This window comes from Macrotis lagotis, chromosome 1, assembly GCF_037893015.1.
Source record: "Macrotis lagotis isolate mMagLag1 chromosome 1, bilby.v1.9.chrom.fasta, whole genome shotgun sequence".
Lineage (NCBI taxonomy): Eukaryota > Metazoa > Chordata > Mammalia > Peramelemorphia > Peramelidae > Macrotis > Macrotis lagotis.
Window position 1 is genome coordinate 885,197,595 of NC_133658.1, and position 17,863 is coordinate 885,215,457.

At 43.0% G+C, this 17,863-nt stretch overlaps 1 protein-coding gene across 3 annotated transcripts; it reads left to right on the forward strand.

Moving 5' to 3' along the window:
• Positions 1–1,003: 1,003 nt before the first annotated feature.
• On the forward strand, positions 1,004–16,870 carry LOC141509196 (alpha-enolase). Of its 3 annotated transcripts, none has more exons than XM_074218537.1 (12): positions 1,004–1,277; positions 4,224–4,317; positions 6,535–6,630; positions 8,587–8,645; positions 10,655–10,724; positions 11,971–12,104; positions 12,509–12,731; positions 13,982–14,179; positions 14,709–14,910; positions 15,471–15,579; positions 15,775–15,833; positions 16,435–16,870. In XM_074218537.1, the coding sequence occupies exons 2-12, from the start codon at positions 4,233–4,235 to the stop codon at positions 16,502–16,504; spliced, it is 1,305 nt and encodes a 434-aa protein (XP_074074638.1). In that variant the 5' UTR covers positions 1,004–1,277; positions 4,224–4,232; the 3' UTR covers positions 16,505–16,870. The 3 variants fall into 3 exon arrangements, with proteins under 3 accessions (XP_074074638.1, XP_074074639.1, XP_074074637.1); XM_074218538.1 differs by lacking the exons at positions 1,004–1,277; positions 8,587–8,645 and adding exons at positions 1,517–1,623; positions 8,223–8,281; XM_074218536.1 differs by lacking the exon at positions 1,004–1,277 and adding an exon at positions 1,517–1,623.
• Positions 16,871–17,863: the final 993 nt, after the last annotated feature.

Genomic DNA, 17,863 nt, shown 5'->3' on the forward strand with positions numbered 1-17,863 from the left:
CATCAATCAATACGCCAGGCACTTGCCAAGTTTTGGGGATACCACACACAAAGACAAGGAGCTCCCCCTCTGAGGGGAAGGCTATGCCAACAGCCAGGGCTGCCTGGTCTTTGGCTCAAGGATGGAGGCCCTCTGGTTGGGTAGGGGGATTCTGGAGTGAGCTGCCATGGGGTTCAAAGGACTCCAAAGTCCAGCATGGGGTGGGGGATGGAGGGAGGTGGGGGTGGGGATGGAGAGAAGTGGGGTGGAGGGAGGTGGGGATAGGGATGGAGGGAGTGGGGGTGGGGATGGAAGGAGGTGGGGGTGGGGATGGAGGGAGGTGGGGTGGGGGTGGGGAGGGAGGCAGGTAGGGGCGGGGATGGAGGGGGTGGGGGTGGGATGGAGGGGGTGGGGACGGGATGGTGGGAGGTGGGGGTGGGGATGGAGGGGGTGGGGGTGGGGATGGAGGGAGGTGGGGATGGAGGGGGTGGGGGTGGGGATGGAGGGAGTGGGGATGGAGGGAGTGGGGATGGAGGGGGTGGGGGTGGGGATGGGATGGAGGGGGGTGGGGGCGGGGATGGTGGGAGGTGGGGGTGGGGATGGAGGGGGTGGGGGTGGGGATGGAGGGAGGTGGGGATGGAGGGAGTGGGGATGGAGGGGGTGGGGCGGGGATGGAGGGAGTGGGGATGGAGGGGGTGGGGATGGAGGGGGTGGGGCGGGGATGACGACACAGGGAGACTGCAGGGCGGACGGGGGCGGAGCTCCCCGGAGCGGGCGTTTCCTGACTCCGACCTTCCCCCTGCGCACGCGCGAGCCTCCCCCCCCCCCGCGGGAGCGCGCGCGCGAGCACAGGGGCGGCTACGTTGCTCCAGTCACGCAGCACTGCGGGTCTCGCCCACGGCTTCTGCGCCTGCGCGGCCCGTGCAGCCTTCCCCGGGGAGGCGGGCGCTGGGGGCGGGGGTTTTCCATGGCCCCATTGGAAAGCTAAGGAGTCCCGGGGGGCGGGCGGTCTTGTTGGCCTAGGAGGGCCCGCAGGCGCCTGCACGGCTGCGGCGCTGGGCTGCCGCCTCCTTTCCTAGTCCTTGCTTGGAGGACAAAGAGGGTCGAGTGCCCCGTCCCCCCCCATGAGGGGACTGAGCGGGGGGCGGGGGGCGGGGCGGAGGGAGAAGCAGCCCGCTCGAGAACTAGAGGCCTAACGGTTTGACAGTTGCGCAGGCGCAGACGGCACCAAGTAGAAGGTGGGGGCGGCCCTTGCAGAGGGCGAAGCGGGGAGCGCGCTCGTGCGGGACGAAGCGGACGTGAGCTCCGGGCCCCCCACGGTCCCTCCCCCTCCCCCAACTCCGTGGATGGAGCTGGGCTCCCGCCCCGGCCGCGCCAGCTGCCCAATCAGGACGCTGGCAGCGAGAGGGACGGCGTGTTCCCGCAATGGGGAAGAGCGCACGCAGCCGGTGGCGCTGTGGGACAGGCAAATGGGAGAAGGGGAGGCGGGGCTTGAGCCCAGGCCGGAAGGGGCGGGGGAGGGGAGGAGGCGGAGCCAGGGCGGAGAAGGCGGGGTTCTGAGCTTCCCCTTTTAACGCGCCCCCTCGGCCCAGTTAGACCCCTCGGTCTCTCTCCTCTGAACCCCGCGGAGCCAGCCCCGACCAGGTAAAGGGGCCCTCCCCGGTTAGGCGCCGCAGGACTCGGGGGGGGAGGGCGTTAAAGGGGACCCCCGCCCCCCGAGGTGGCCCGACCAGGCCCGATGCCCCCCGGCCCTTCGCCCACCCTCCCGGTCCCCACTCAGAACTTTGTGCGTGGGCACCGGCCGCACACACCCCTCCCTCAGAAAGGGGGACACCGGGGCTGCCTCAAGGTCACGGCGAGTGGGGGGAGGGGCCGGGCGGGAGCGGGGGGTCGCCCCCCGCGGGGGCGGCGGGGCATGCCTGCAGCGCGGCTTGGGGGGCGGGCATGGGTGCGGATGCCCATCTTGGGGGAGCCAGGCCAGGGGCGTGAGCCTGCTAAATATAGCCCCACTTTGCAGATAAGGAGACCGAGGCCCCAGAAGCAGTGGTGGCGCCGGAGTTAGGGCCCGTCCTGGCAGCGCCCCCGCTCCCCCTTCCTCCCCGAATCGGGGCTTTTGAAATGCAGATGGCTGCGGCCTCCCGGGCCCCGCCGGCCCCTGCCCTGACCCGGGCGAAGGGCCGAGGCTAGGGTACACCCCAGCAGCCGCCCGCTACGCCAGACTGGCATTCACTTCGAAGAAGCCCTCGCCATTTATTCCCTTCCTGTAATAGCATTCTCTCAGCCCCCAGGAAAGGATCTCTTAAAGCCCACAAACTTCCTGATCAGCGTTTTCCTCCTAGATAGATTTTTTAATTAATCTTAATGAACTTTCTTCCCTGACTCAACAAGTGAGGTCACACTTTCCCCAGTGTACTCCTTACTTAGCCTTTGGGACCTGATTTAATCCCGAGATAAAAAGCAAATCACAAGAACCATGTGTATTCTTGAAGGAGACTGCATCTAATCCATCATTTATACATACAAGTGCCCTTCCCCATACAATGCCTGAGACTACTGATGGGATGTTCAGTCCTGTTCCATTCAGGGTTTTCCTGGTAAAGCTATTGGACTGATTTGCCATTTCTTTGTCCCCAACTCTTCTTACAACTGAAGAAACTGAGGCAAACAAGATTAAGTTGACTTGCCAATGATTGCACAGCTAGTATCTGCCCCAAGACCGCAGTTGTTTTATAATTATCATATCAAAAAAAATAGTGTGCCATGAGACCTGTGAGATTTTAAAGTGAAAGTGCGGTTAAGTGCCATTTTGGGTATTAATTTTCACGAACATAACCAAAATATAATTATTGAAAGCAAAGTTGGTTTTATACAAGAATCTCATTAATCTAAGTCATTTAGAAATGAAATTTTGAATTCTCAGGAATATCCTTAGAGTGAACTGGCAACCTTTGCTAATGACACACTTTAGCAGCATAGACAAATACGGATGAAACAATTGACCCAGTGTCTCCATTTGCTGCCATTTGTTGCTTCAGCATTCCAGAGAAGATGAGGGAGGACAGGCACACTAGCTAGATAATGGTTTCGGGATAGGAAGTCTTGTCCTGAGCTGTTAGTTGTACAGTTCTTGCATTCCTGGGGTGGGGGGACTAGGAACAAATGGACCTGGCAACTGCTGTTGAGTCTATCTCCTCCCCCTGCCCTTCCTCTCTTTTCCACTAGGGGAAGGTTCTATGTCAGTGATGGCTCCTTTGAATCTTATCTTTTTCTCATCACCTTTCAGGAAGAACTTTTTATCTATAAGCATTTCAGTCTCTCATGATTCCTATTTACAAAATTTAACCTGTTTCTCACTTTGAAGGGAAAGAAACTGGATCTGTTCTGCAGGGAATTTCTGATGTAGAAGCTCATTCTTCATGCAATTTGACACCTTTTCTGCAACTTAAATTGAGTTTCACGCAGCTAAGCGATCCAATGAATAGAACACTGGTCTTGGAGTCAGGAGGACCTGAATTCAAATCCAGCCTCAAGACACTTGCCACTTACTAGCTGTGTGACCTTGGGCAAGCCTTCTTGGTGTAGCTAGATCCCTCTGCCTCTGTTCTCTGAATCTGCATCTTATTCTGACCCCTCTTACACCCCTCTCACATCCAGGGTCATCTTATAGTCACCCTCATTCATATCTGGTCATTGGACTCAGGTGGCTCTCAAGGAGAAAGTGAGGCTGGTGACTTAGCACAGCACCCCCTCACTCAAATCCAATTCATGTGCTTGACATGGTATCACTTCCCCAATGTTGTAGTCTTCTTTAAAAATGAAAGACCAACATTAAAATAATAAGTTGATGACTTCTCTTGAAAAAGTTAGGTTAGTATATTTAAAAAATTAGTTAGAATTTATTAAATCACCCAAGGTATGAGAAAAATGAAGAGCTCAGAAACTGACACTCAGACTATTTGATCAGAAACAAAAAAGACCACTAGATTATTATTATTATTATTATATAGGTGGTATGAGAAAAATACAGTGAGCATTCTAAAGCATTTTCTGAGCTCCATAATTTTTCCATGGACATTATTGAATGTGAGATGTTTCATTTTAATCCAACCCCCTGAAGTGACTTTTTGTTGACAGCCACAACAGTTCTTGTTGGGGGTACCTCAGTTTGGACCCATTCTTTTTTTTCCTAGGTTTCAGACTTTGAAGTGGAACTATTAATTTTTTTAATTTTGTTTTCTTCACAGAAATTCAGCATGTCAATTTTGAAGATCATTGCAAGAGAGATCTTTGACTCTCGTGGAAACCCCACTGTTGAAGTTGATCTCTTTACTTCAAAAGGTGCAGACCTTACTTGGCTGTTGAATGGCATTTTTCCTCCCTTCCACAACCCTCATGTAAACTGGCTACTTCTGCCATGTTAAAGCAAAAGTCAGTTTTTAAAATGTAAACCAAAACTTAACACTTTAAGATGAGATATTTGTACAATTCTTAGCAGAGACGTGGCACTTAAAATGCTTTTCCTTTCTTGCATAATAAGAAAAATTTTATTAGTTTTTGGCACTTATGAGTAAGCTCTAAGCAGTAGGTGACTAATAGGGTGGGGCAAGAAGAGAACGGTATATCCTGCCTCCAAGCTTGCTCAGCTTATCCTCACTTGGTTCTTGGAGACAAAGGGACGAGGAAGCATGGCTAGAAACAAGGACATCTTCCCTCCAGAATTCAGAGTAGACAATGTGGGTTGAAGTTGTAGTTTGGCACCAATTAGATTTGTCTTTGTTGGATATGACAAGAAAGAGGCCAAGTATTTACATATTTAAAATGTAGCCCTTAATTTGTAACCAAAGCAGGAATAGAGAAGTAAGGTGACAAAGCTCCCAAGAAAATTTTTTTTTCCGTGCTCAGTACTGATTCACACTGCTTTTGGAGGTTTCTCCCCAGGAAGCATAAGGGTTGAGGTTTGGTTAGTTCAGTCAAAAAATGAGTTGGAGCTCTTTAATAGCCCTTAAAAAGATTGTTTTTCTGGCCTTCTGAAAGATGAAGAGTGTGAAGATAGCAAAGAAGTGAGCTTCAAATTGAATCATCTTGAGATTATTTAAAGGCTGGTTAGTGAGAACTGAGCCCCTCTCATTGTGAGTCATCAATCTGCCACTTTTGATTAACACAGTTTATCCCTTTATGAAGAAGCTTTCTATAGTTAAGACAAACCAGCCTCTGAGTTTATCATGCTCAGTAAATGTCTTGGGAGTAGACTTGTATCGTGTCACATGGACTTTTGTGATGGGAATTCCATTTGTTTGATCAGAAGGTTAAGTTGGTCAAAGAGAAATGATTTGAACTGATTTTAAAAGGGGAGGGAGGGAGGCAGGCAGGCAGTTGTTAAAAGAGAGGAGTTCCCGATTTACTAGTGATTTTAATAACCAATGTGTTTTCTTAAAATCATCTAGGATTGAGCTTCTTTTAGAGAAAAAAACTACATGAGGTTCTAGTGTTTTTAATGTGGGTCTAGTGCTCTTAAATCAAGCTGAACCACTAGACTACGTTATCTGGTATCTCCTCAGTCTGAATTGAACTGGTAATAAAAACTTAATGATAAAATTTGACTTTCTCTGCTGGAAGTTTTTGGGTTTTGGTAGAATATTTTATTCACTTACCTTAAATGAGCAAGACATAGCATTTATTAAATACCATTTGATTAGGAAATTAGTGTAGTTTTAATGCTTTCTACTTGTTCCCTGCCATTTGCATTTACAATCCAGTCACACAAATTAGTTTTGCATTTATTTCCCAGGGAAAAACCTTGATTGCTTAAACCCAGTTAATTCCTAAAAATCTACATCTACCTATAGGTTTCTATATCCAGCTCTTCGAAATGTATTTTTAAAATTCTCTCCTCAGTTTTTCCTTTTTTCTTTACTTGTAGGCATGAGCCTAGTCAACTGGCTTTCTTTTTTCTATAGAATTGCATAGTTGAGATTCTTTTCAGGTTTGATTATTCCCAAGCTTTTTGCCTTTTCTTCTCTACTCTGGTTTTTGGTAGTATTCCATCATAGTTCTTCAGACCTCCTGTTGTTTGAGGACCTAATGCAATAAGCAATCACAAAAGACTTTGTTCCCTGGCCCAGCTGAGCTGATTTTGCTTCCTGAATGGTTGAATGAGCTTGCTTGATGAATGTTTGAAACAACCTCAGGACTGCAAACTGGCTGCCCTGGTTCAGCTTGATTTAAGAGCACTAGACCCACAGTGGTCCCCTCCCTCCCAGGCTCTTCTCCAAACCTATTACTGTCCAATCTACAGCTTTGTGAATGATGGAATACTTAGACCTGATAAGGATGAGTATTGGGGAGGCTAAAGGAAACTAGACCATTGTATGTATGTGAACTTTCTTATTGAATACAGGGAAGTGGAAGGAGCTTTCCTAGTCATTTGTGCCATCTGTGAGTGGGAGAGGTAACTATTTGCATGGCTTTCTGACCTACACCTAACTGATTAATATATTACTGTTGTCTTCTTGTGATCCCTTCACCCTCCTGCACCACCCAAAAAAACCCACCCAGGTCTCTTCAGAGCTGCTGTGCCCAGTGGGGCTTCTACTGGCATCCATGAAGCCCTGGAGCTCCGAGACAATGATAAGACCCGATATATGGGGAAAGGTAGGAGAACAGCCTCACTATATCTCCATTCTGGAAGTTGCCCTTGGGAAACTTTAAGCCACTGTTGTTGCTCCTTTTCCACAGTATTCCTATTTTTGTGTCTCTTTAACTGGCTACCTTACATGCATTGTAGCTCATTAAACGAACTGGTTCACATCTGTATTGTCTCATATCCTATAAACTGTCTTTTATTTAAGTAGTTCTGTTCTGTAGTTATTGGTCAAGGCCATCATGCAAAATAATTTGTGCCTGAAATTTTGTTTAGCAGCTTTTTAAAGGAAAACCAAATTCATATAAATTCCATAAGCAAGTCATTTTTGGTGCTTCTAGATGATAATATGGCATAATGTAGTGCTCGCTTTAAGTTTGGAAATGGACTACAATCTTATCAAAATATTGTTTTCAGACCAGTAACTCATTTTAGGCCAAATTGGTCGGTTGCAGTTGAAAAGAGACTTAATTTAAATAGAATCATCCTATTCCATTCTAGGTTGGCTCATTGGAGTTGGACATAAGTAATCAATGACAGCTAGAGTAAAGCATCATTATTTCCAAGTGGAAATAGATTTTGACTTAACATTTATAACTCAGTCCCTATTAACCAAAATTTAGTTTCTGGCTGTTCAAGCAGCTTGTGCAAGGGGGGGGCCTTCTTCCCCTTACCCAAGATCACCAACAATTTGACTTGTTAATTTGTAACCTTTATCTACTTAAGACCACCTTGGCAGTTCTATAATCCCCATCTCAAGGCTCTTGTGCCCCAAACTCCTAGCCCCTTATGCCCATTCCTTCTGGCCTGATCCTGAACCAACATTAGCTTTTCCCCTTGGATATCTATTCTTGTGTTGTTATACCCACTGTAAACATACATTTTTTCATTGTAGAAAATAATGCATATAACATGTTTATTTCCAATACAGCATACCACAGGTGTTTATTTCTTACACAAGTCTTAATTCTCATTGCAACAATTTTCCTAGCAACAAGTCCATTGAGTGTCCACTGAGGATTAGGGTTTCAGGTAGGGAAAGCTCTCTAATCAAAACATCTCCCTCTTTACTGGAAGGAAAGTTGCAGTGGAAAGAATGAGGACCTTAGAATTAGAAAAGAGATAATTTGGGATTTTGACCCGTGCCTAGTCTACATGTGTATAGACTGCTCTCCTGAATGGGAAGAGTAACAAGGAGACCTTTCATAGACAACAACACTACAGATGTGTGAACTCTTTATTGCTATTTGACTGTGTCACTGAATGGAAAGTGGGAAGACTTCATCAAACAGCATCAAATTATTTTCTAATTAAATATCTTAATTAAATAATTTTACCAAGATTTCTCAGTATCAGTCTAAATAGAAGCAATTTAAACTGTCTTTCTCTTCACACGCAAAAAAAAACCATAGTTCGGTCAAAAGAATATAAAATAAATACTTGTTGAACAAGTACTAAGCCTGAGGATCTTGATTCAATCTTCTCTCCCTTTTCTGGTTTTCTGCCTCCCCCCCCCCCCATTACTTTATATCCTTCACAATCTGATATTTTCTGAGTGTTTTATTTTTTCCTTTCTCCTTCTGTCATTTTTATACCTGGTCAGGTGTCTCCAGACCGGTTAAATATATTAATGAGTTCCTGGCAACAGCCTTATGTACCCAGGTAATGAACTGGTAAAGCTTTGACTGTAGTCCGTCTGCAGATGGTATTTCCAGTGCATGGTCTTCCAATTAACCTGCTGGCAGGCATTCTTAGATGGTGGCTCTGATTTTAACTCTTTGGAAACTTAAGTGAAAATACTTAGATAAAGCAGGGAAGCTTGAAAGTGCTTTTGGGAAAGAAGTAATTTTTTTTTTTTTAAATATGGCAGATTGAATCCCCATGTTGACCATTAGTAGTAATCATCTAGCAATGCCTGCTTGGCCTGTGTATTAATGTCAGTGATTTGATTTGCTTGTTCCTTCTAGGTGTCTCAAAAGCGGTTGAGCACATCAATAAAACTATTGCCCCGACCCTGATTAGCAAGGTAGGATCCTTCCTGATTTTAACTAATACACATTCCAAATTTAAGTGGCATTTTCTCTTTGTTAAAAGTCTCAGCTGGAGAAACCAGCCTGTGGGATTTTCTATCCAGTGAATGAATACACTTCAGCCTAATGGGTTGCTGAGCTTGCTATTTGCTTTTCCTTTTAATGACAGGTAGGATTAAATCACTAGAGGTAAGATTAGTGTCTGTATCTAGTTTCCTTGCTTTTGACCTTTTGCTTGAAGTTATAGATGAGGGAAGGCTATAAAAACCTGTCTTAAGATTATTGCCATTCTTCATTTTTTAATTATTATTTCTTTACTATAGCAAATCTATTTTTTTTTTGATCTGGCAGTTTCCTTTCAGAAAGCCAGTTTATTCTAGCTGTTTCCACTCCCTGTGTGCTCAACTCCCTTAGCTCTAAATTTGTTATAAAGACCCCCCCCATCTCTTTATATTGATAGGTAGTACCAATGTCCTGTGCTAGAAATCTCATACTCACCTGTAACTTTTCATTTTTCATGTTTTTCAGTTTAAAATACCTTATATGTTTGTTTCCGATGCCATTCTCTAGTTCTATCATTCTTGAATTACAGTATGCCCTATAAGTTGTCCTGCAAGCCAGTGGCACACATGAACACATGCAAGGTTATCAACTCATATTGTTTGCCTGGTGAAGAAATTACAATGATTCTTTTGCTGACCAATATTTGTTACAAATGCCTGACTTCACAATATGTTGTCTGCCTTATTTCCCCAGTGTGCATTCCCAGTAGCAGCCAGATTTCCTTATCATACTTTTCAGATACCATGTTCTTTTCTCTGTCTTGGATTGCAAATATATCTCCTCCTTAACATGCTTGCATTTCCTTCTCTAAAGTACTAACTGTCCAAGACTCAGTTCAGGTACCAACCCCATCATTACCTTCTCCCAACTACTTCAGTTCACCCTGATCTCTGACAAGCTATTAAGCTAATTTTTTTTTAAAAAAGCATGGTAGGGTCTATTCATCTAAATGAATATTATCCTTCAAAGTCATCACTCTGGAGCATCATGTGGCCATTTTATTCTATCTAGGCATGGTTCTGTTACTCAGAAGGGGGTAAGAAGAACTCTCTGGGTTTGCCATTTTATTAGCAAATTTCCAGGATTTATTGTTTGCAAGAAAAGTAATTATTGTCACTTATGGTGACTTTGTTGGTTCCCCTTCCACTCCAACTCGGTTGTAGCCATCTTGATTACCTACTCCTTCATCAGATTGAGTTCCAAGTGAAATTTGAATTCTTGCAAAAAATGTCTGCCCTAAAATTATGCTGATTCTTAAAAGCAGCTTCAGAATAGCCCTCAAATGTGAAAAAATATTGGAATAAGCATAAAGCTTCCCAGAGTAAGCACTTTGAAGGATTGATGGAAAATATTTGAATGGATGAATGTTGTGGTTTTTTTTTTAATCAGTTATATTATTTCATACTCTTCTGTTAATACCTCTAGCTAGACTCTGCTTTTTGAGGGCATCAACCATGCCTTTTAACTTATCTTTGTGATAGAAGATAAATTTAGAAGAATTCTGATATATACATTTTAGTAAGGTAGACAGGTACAGAAGAGAGTAGAGAATAAGCTTTTCTCCTGTGGCTATAGGAGTACAAGTGATTAATTTGGTGAATCCTTTCCATTTTAAGACTGGATACAGAAATGAACTCAAAGATTCTGGGCCCATTCTTCCTCTCAGGTTGTGACTTTTGAACTCAGATCCTCCTGACTCCAAGGCCAGTGACCTTTCACACTGTGCCACCCAGGTGCCACTAAGATTGTGACTTTGAACAAATCACTTTGCAAGCCTTTAGTAAGGGAAGATAACCAGATGGGGATCCAAGGTTTCCTCTAGTTCTATGATCCTGTTAAACAATCTACCCCATACTAGCAGTTTTTTTCACCATGCTCAGGCCTCAAACCTTCCTTAATTGCAACTTGGTTTTTGTTTGCTTTTTTTCCCTCTACTTTCCAGAAACTGAATGTTGTGGAGCAGGAGAAGATTGACAAATTGATGATAGAGATGGATGGTTCTGAGAATAAATGTAAGTAGCTTATGCTGATGCACTTGAGACAAAAGAGCATGGGATTCTCCATATCTTAAGACAAGCAAACAATAAAACATTGTCTTCTCTGAAGAACATTTTCCCTGTCACTCCTTTGTAGATAGAGGCAAACTAACCTTGTGCTAACAGTAAGACCTCAGCTTTTTTGAGTCACCACAAGAGTTGTGTGGTTTTTTTTTTTGATGGAGGCAAAAGCCAAGTTGCAAAACCTTTAAAGCAGGAGTGTAATCATGTAATATGGATTTTTTTCCCCATTTTTGTTTGTGTTTTTTTCTTGATTATATGTAAACAAATTTTTAACATTCCATTTTTAAAAATTTTGAGTTTCAAATTCTTCCTCTCCTTTTTTGAGAAGGCAAACAGTTAATATATTGTGTACAGTAAGTCACATGAAATGAGGGGGAAGGGCCTGGCAGCCAGGCGCTTCTGCGCCCCACCCCCTGCAGGCAGGCCCCGGGCCAGCCCGCTGAGGCAGCAGCTCTGGGCTGTCACATCTCCTCCAGGGGCCACTTCATTCATGGGGGGGGGGTGCGGCTCAGCCTTTTTCCCAGGAATCTTAACCTTTTCACTCACAGGTTTTCCTTACCAGGCACTTCATCTCCAAAAAGCAATGTTTTCCCCTTCTGCCCCCCACCCCCCCAGCAGTGTTGGGCTGGGCCATGCTGGTGTGAGGTGGTGTAGCCCTGATCCCTCAGTCACTTTAGATTTCATCTCAAAACCACTTGTAGACTACTGACCTTAGGTCCAAAAAAAGTGATATATCAGTAAATTTATGTAATTAAAATCTTAAAACTGTCAATTAGCCTCTTGGCTATAAAAGTGGCTTGCCCAAGGCCACACAGCTAGGTAATTTATTAAGTGTCTGAGACCAGATTTGAACCCAGGTACTCCTGACTTCAAAGCCAGTGCTTTATCCACTACGTCACCTAGCCACCCCAGTCAATAGTTTTTTGATTCCAACTTCATTCAGTATTAGATCGGTAGTAGGGAGAGGGTAATTCTATCTTGGGATTTCACAAGGTGAGAGTAGCAATAATATGAGAGAATGAGGAATTTGAGAATAGTATAGACAGAATGATTACCATATTTTTCATAGACCAAATATTAACTAAAACTTATAGAAAATGTCTTCTAGTAATAGGCAGTCAATAAAACAGTTAAGTAATAGGAAGCATAACTTTTCAAGCAATAAACTATTTAACAAATCTCCATTCTCTCATTTTAGCTAAATTTGGAGCAAATGCTATTTTGGGAGTGTCTCTGGCTGTTTGTAAGGCTGGGGCTGCAGAGAAAGGTGTCTCCTTGTTCCGCCATATTGCTGATCTTGCAGGCAATGAAGAAGTCATCCTGCCAGTTCCAGTAAGTTGCTGAGAAAAACTATCACATGATTTGGATTTAAATCCCACCTCCAATACTAGCTAGAATGGCCAAGGGTAAATCTAAAGAACCTTTTGCTCCTCTCAAGTGAACAAATCACCACCACCACCACAGTTTACAATGTTGTGATTATCATATGAAATAGTTTGTAAAGCACTCTTTATTTTCTGGACTCTAAATGAGTCTATGGATCTTTCAATGCAGCATTTATAGAAGTGCTTTGGGAGGGATTAGCCCATTAAAGAAATGAACCTGGACATTAACCCAGAGTGGTATGTTCCCTGACAAGGTTCAAACTGCTAAACTTGAGAGCATTCACAATGGACCTAACACCCTAGGATGGTTAAATCCTTTGGATCAAATGGCTCTGTTCCTACTTTCCTCAGGCCTTCAATGTGATCAATGGTGGCTCCCATGCTGGCAACAAGCTAGCAATGCAAGAGTTCATGATTCTCCCTGTTGGAGCATCAAATTTCAAGGAGGCCATGCGCATTGGAGCTGAGGTCTACCACAACCTGAAGAATGTGATTAAGAAGAAATATGGACAGGATGCCACCAATGTAGGAGATGAAGGTGGCTTTGCTCCTAACATCCTGGAGAATAAAGAAGGTAAAGAATCTTGAAGTAGAATGATCTGGCTTCAGTTTATGTCCTTCATGTCCCAAGATGATTTTTGCCTATTTTGGCATAAGTCTTAGAGTATACTGTGTTCCCTTATTTATTTTAAACTTAAGATCAGTTTAGGAGGTTTTGCTGTTCATTGAACATATAAATAATTAAATAATTTGTCTTAGGTGAGCCTTTCTGGTATTTATCTTAAGTCCTATGTGGTCATTTGGAGTTGGTCTGCAACTAATCTCTAAAGAAAGGATGGAAATTTTCAAGTCAGTTTCCATGTGGCTTTTTAACCCTAGTAGGCCTCCTCCCTCCTTTTAAAGGAGGAAATCATAATGAAGACATCCTTTTCTTCTGTTTTTTTTTTCTAGGGGACTAATTAACTCATACTGACTGATATGAGTTTCTTCAGTGCTTGTGTATTGTAAGACTTGAAAGGATTTATACCCAAACTTACTATATCTGTCAGTTAATTTTAATTAATGGTTAAATTTTTTTAAATTATACTAATGCTGTCTCACTCACTTGTTCTGATTTTAGTTCTTAGGCCTAGTTAAAAAGTAAGGCTGGATAAACAGGAGGCAAAGGTAAAGGAAATGTTAAGCAGTTAGACGTTCTTCATCTTTAGGGGAAATGAATCATCAGTGATTCCTCAAAGACAAATGGGAAGATCGTGCAATGTAGGGAGAAAACATGCATGCACACAAACCTTCACACCTACTGTATAACATGAGTTGGTGTCTCCTGGCCACCTTCCTTTGTCAGGGAGGTACAGCACCAGAAGCTGCATTTTTCTGTGGGCTTTGATCAAGCCTAGTATTCCAGATTCAGTCATCCACAGTGTTTGTATTCTTAGATTTTTCAGCCACTGATTCCATTTAAACTGCTGCTTTTAAATGGGCTGATCTCAGCTGCTTCCTGTAACTGTAGCTTGGTGAATGCAGCTGTTCCTGAGTTATAAATCTAGGCCATTTGTCAATAGGAAAGACTTTCTTAAAGTCCTTACCAAATTTCCTGCTGAGTGACCTTCTAAGGGCCATGCTGCCCTCAGTTAGAAACAGTTTCTCATTGCCAAGGCTGGGTGAACAAAGGTAACTGGAACTAGGAACCAGAGAACTAATTTGGAGTGAGAAGTGTCTCTTGCTCTCCCTGTTAAACTCCCTGCTTGATACCTATTGAAGTGAAATGTCTGTTTTCACTAACCAGTGTTTTCTTCCTTCCTTGGCTGCTGCCATCTCTTCCAGCTCTCGAGCTGCTGAAGGAAGCAATTGGCAAGGCTGGCTATACTGACAAGGTTGTAATTGGCATGGATGTTGCTGCCTCTGAATTCTTCCGGTCTGGGAAATATGACTTGGACTTCAAGTCTCCTGATGATCCCAGCAGATACATCTCACCTGCTGAGCTTGGGGACCTTTACAAGAGCTTCATCCGGGACTATCCAGGTAGTTGTCCCACCCTTGCTTAGCTGTCCCTGGATCCATATAATAACTTAATGACCATGAACAAGTTATTTAACATCTTGAAAAGAATTTGCTCATTGGATGATGAATTTGGATTCCATAATTTGAAAGTTCCTATGATTCTTTGAAAACAATGTACATGATGGTCTGGGTCATCAAATATTTTAATGGTTGAGTAACAAAATGGAACAGAGCTTCTCATGAACATTAGCAGCTGGGCTTATGCATATATATGCCAGTCTAATTACTCCCTCAGTTGTTTGTGTAAAGCACAATTGTAGCCTTGTGGAAACACATTGGTTACGATTCTGTCCTATATAATGAGTGTTTGCTTTTTAAAATCCCCCAGAAGTCCCTGTTATAAGGGATCATTTGTACCGGGAAACTTTATCTGCATGGAGTTTTGAACAGTAGACCCTATATTTCTTTTGGCTCCATTCTTGAGGTCTGGAAAAAAGACTCTGAAATTCAGGAATGCAGTTATCCACATTCACTCTTAATTTTTCCTTAGTGGTGTCTATTGAAGATCCCTTTGACCAGGATGATTGGGAAGCTTGGAAGAATTTTACTGAAACAGCAGGCATCCAGGTTGTAGGGGATGATCTCACAGTGACCAATCCCAAGCGCATTGAAAAGGCTGTGAATGAGAAAGCTTGCAATTGCCTCCTGCTCAAAGTGAACCAGATTGGCTCCGTGACGGAATCTCTCCAGGCGTAAGTCCTGAACTGAGACTAAAGAAAAAGACTTCTAGGGCATCCTCATGTGATGCAGAAGAGAAATAGAACCAACCACCCCATCCCCATCCCAGTATTTATCTGCCTGGTGACCTCACTCTGAGCCTGTTTCCTCATTTAAAAAGTGAAATTAATAGTCGTATTAGCCATTTCCCAGAGTTGTTGTGAGTTTGGTTACATGTGAAGTATTGTATAACAGTGCAGTATTAATGGTAGTGTTAACAAGATCCAGGAGACATTAAATTTGGCACCCACACTTCTCTGATGAGTCAGGGTCAACTCTGCTCACCTGGGATAAGTTTCCTCTGAGTTTCCCTTTGTGGCATTGCTGAGACTGAGCCAAGTATTTGTTTCTCACATTCCTGGATCTGCCAGTTCTCTGGATTAGCAGACCCAAATAGGAAAGGAAAAAAAAAATTCCTTTAGATTTTAAATTTCTAGAGGATAAATTGGGAGTTTACTCTCTACTCTTAAGAAAAAATTATGATAGAAATACAAAAGATTGTTGACTTGGCTTGATTTTCTTGTTTGACTTCTAGGTGTAAGCTGGCCCAGTCCAATGGCTGGGGAGTAATGGTTTCCCATCGCTCTGGAGAGACTGAAGATACCTTCATTGCAGACCTGGTGGTGGGTCTCTGCACTGGGCAGGTAAGGACTTATTTTAAAAGGTAGTGCCTTTTGATATAATGCTTTTTAAGCTAGCTGCGTGTGGAGAGTTAAACATAACTCCGGTCATCTTAAAGGGAAGACTCCCCTAGGTCTCTTGGGGAATCAATGTCTAATACATTCTGAACTGTTAGAATACAAGTCTACTTGTTAATCCTGACTTGATTTTCCTTCCAGATCAAGACTGGGGCCCCCTGCCGATCTGAGCGTTTGGCCAAGTATAACCAAATTCTCAGGTGAGTAGATACTTTTTAATTCCTCTTTGGGAAAACAAAACAAAGCTAAACCCTAAAGTGGAAAAAAATAAATGTTGGCTGTCTGCTATCTTTAATGACAGATTTCTGTAGAAAGGACAAAAATACTCCTATATTTAACTTCTCCCCCCCTCCCCCAGCAAAGCTTATAATGAGCTTTCAGAAGAGATCCTCTCTAGATTGCTGCCACCCTCTGGTGGTTGAGAGAATGAACAAGGATCTTTCTTGGCCCTGAATTTTATGAAACTGTCCTGATTTGATCATAGGAAGGCTCTTCTCACTTATTATTAAGATGAGGAAATTACATCAAGCATTATTATATATTCCTCTGCTCTCTTAAGACTTTAAATTCAACATGTGTGTGTTCTCAATGCAGAAGACTATAACAGTTACTCATTCTGGAGATTTTGCTTCCTCACCTTGTTATGTTTTAAGACCAGAGTTTTGAGAGGTAGAGAAGCCTGGTACACTGTTGGGAGGGTCTTCTGAGCTTTCCATACCCTAAGAATGCTAAATAAATGGATCTGACTGACCGCCTGTAGATAGAGATATTTTATACTTCTGTGTTTCTGTTCTCCCCCAGAATTGAGGAAGAACTGGGCAGCAAGGCTAAATTTGCTGGAAGGAACTTCAGAAACCCTCTGGCCAAGTAAGCTCCATGACCATGAAGCCTCAGAGCTAGTAGGCTACAGTCACCTCAGTAGAAGTCCTCCAAAGAATGGGCAGCACCAAGTAGTAGACCAGTTTTGTTTTGGGGATGGGGGCTCAGTGCTACATAACTCCACCCTGCTCTCTTCCACCTTTCTGTGTTCTCACTGCTTCTTCTGGTACCTGATCATTTGGTCCTTTTTTGGAAGACCTCATCTTGTGACTGGATAGAATGATCTGTTCTCACCCCCACCCCCAGTGTTGATGTGCAGAGTCATATACTTGTGATGCAACCCCCCAACAAGCCCATGGGCCAGATCCTTTAGTGGCTTCTATGTGCAGAATAAAAGTATTCAGTAATCCACTGGAAATGATGTCTGTTTCTTTCTGGAGTGGATAGGAGTTCTGTGTACATTACATGTGTCTATGTGTTTTATTGATAGAAAAGTAGATTTTTGGAATGCCTTTAACAGAAATTGATTAAATGTGAGTTACTATGGGTTACAAAACTGCCCCGATCCTGACTGGAGGAAGATAAGTATACCCACGTAAATACCATGTATATGTAAATCATTTCAAGAGTGATAACTAAAAATTGGTAAAGTCCCTAGGTAGGAGCCAAGTTACTTTTTTGAAGGAAACCAGGAATTTTCTTAGGCAGAACTGACACATGAAAAACATGTACAGATGCAGGTAAAGTGGGGAGTGTGATATAGATGAGAAACAAGACCAACTTGATTGTATAAAGTGAATAAGAGTAACTTAACTAGTCAGGAATTTATCTTAAAGGCATTGAGAACTTTTGAATTTTGAAAAAGCAATAAGGAGGTTCTTGAATAATGAAGGTTAAAAAAGTAATGAGGACAAGAAGAGAACTGGACAATGGAACAAGATGGATAAACATAATTTGACAACAGAGAAAAAGTCAAAAATGACTAATGACATGCTGAGTGGTTAGCGTGCTGTTAGTGGAAATGAGAAGTTTGGGGAAGAAATGTTGGACTAGCTCAGGAGAGATAGGTTGGATCAAAAACTCAACCAAAATATAAGATTGGCAACATAAGCCAAGTAACAAAACTAAAGCATTTTGGACTTGAGTAAGTAGAACTTCCTATGTAAAGAAAGCAACTCCCAAGATATTGGAAATCCATACCAAAATTCTTTACCATGCCAAAGTTAAGATTGAAGTAAGGATTAAATGTCTAACATGCAGTAGAAAATTAAATAATTCCCCTTGCATTTACTTAATGTTCTAGTGGGAAAAATATGTTTAGAAGATGTATAAATGAAAAGTTTAATAGATAATCTGATGGACAAGATGGTGGGCTAAAGGTAGAGACCCAAACTAACAATTCCTTCAAATA

Coding starts and splice junctions, on each gene's coding strand:
- LOC141509196 (XM_074218537.1), top strand. CDS start 4,233: ATGTCAATTTTGAAGATCATTGCAAGAGAGATCTTTGACTCTCGTGGA. Junction 8,646..10,654: donor CCCCGACCCTGATTAGCAAG/GTAGGATCCTTC, acceptor TCTACTTTCCAG/AAACTGAATGTTGTGGAGCA. Junction 15,834..16,434: donor AAGTATAACCAAATTCTCAG/GTGAGTAGATAC, acceptor GTTCTCCCCCAG/AATTGAGGAAGAACTGGGCA.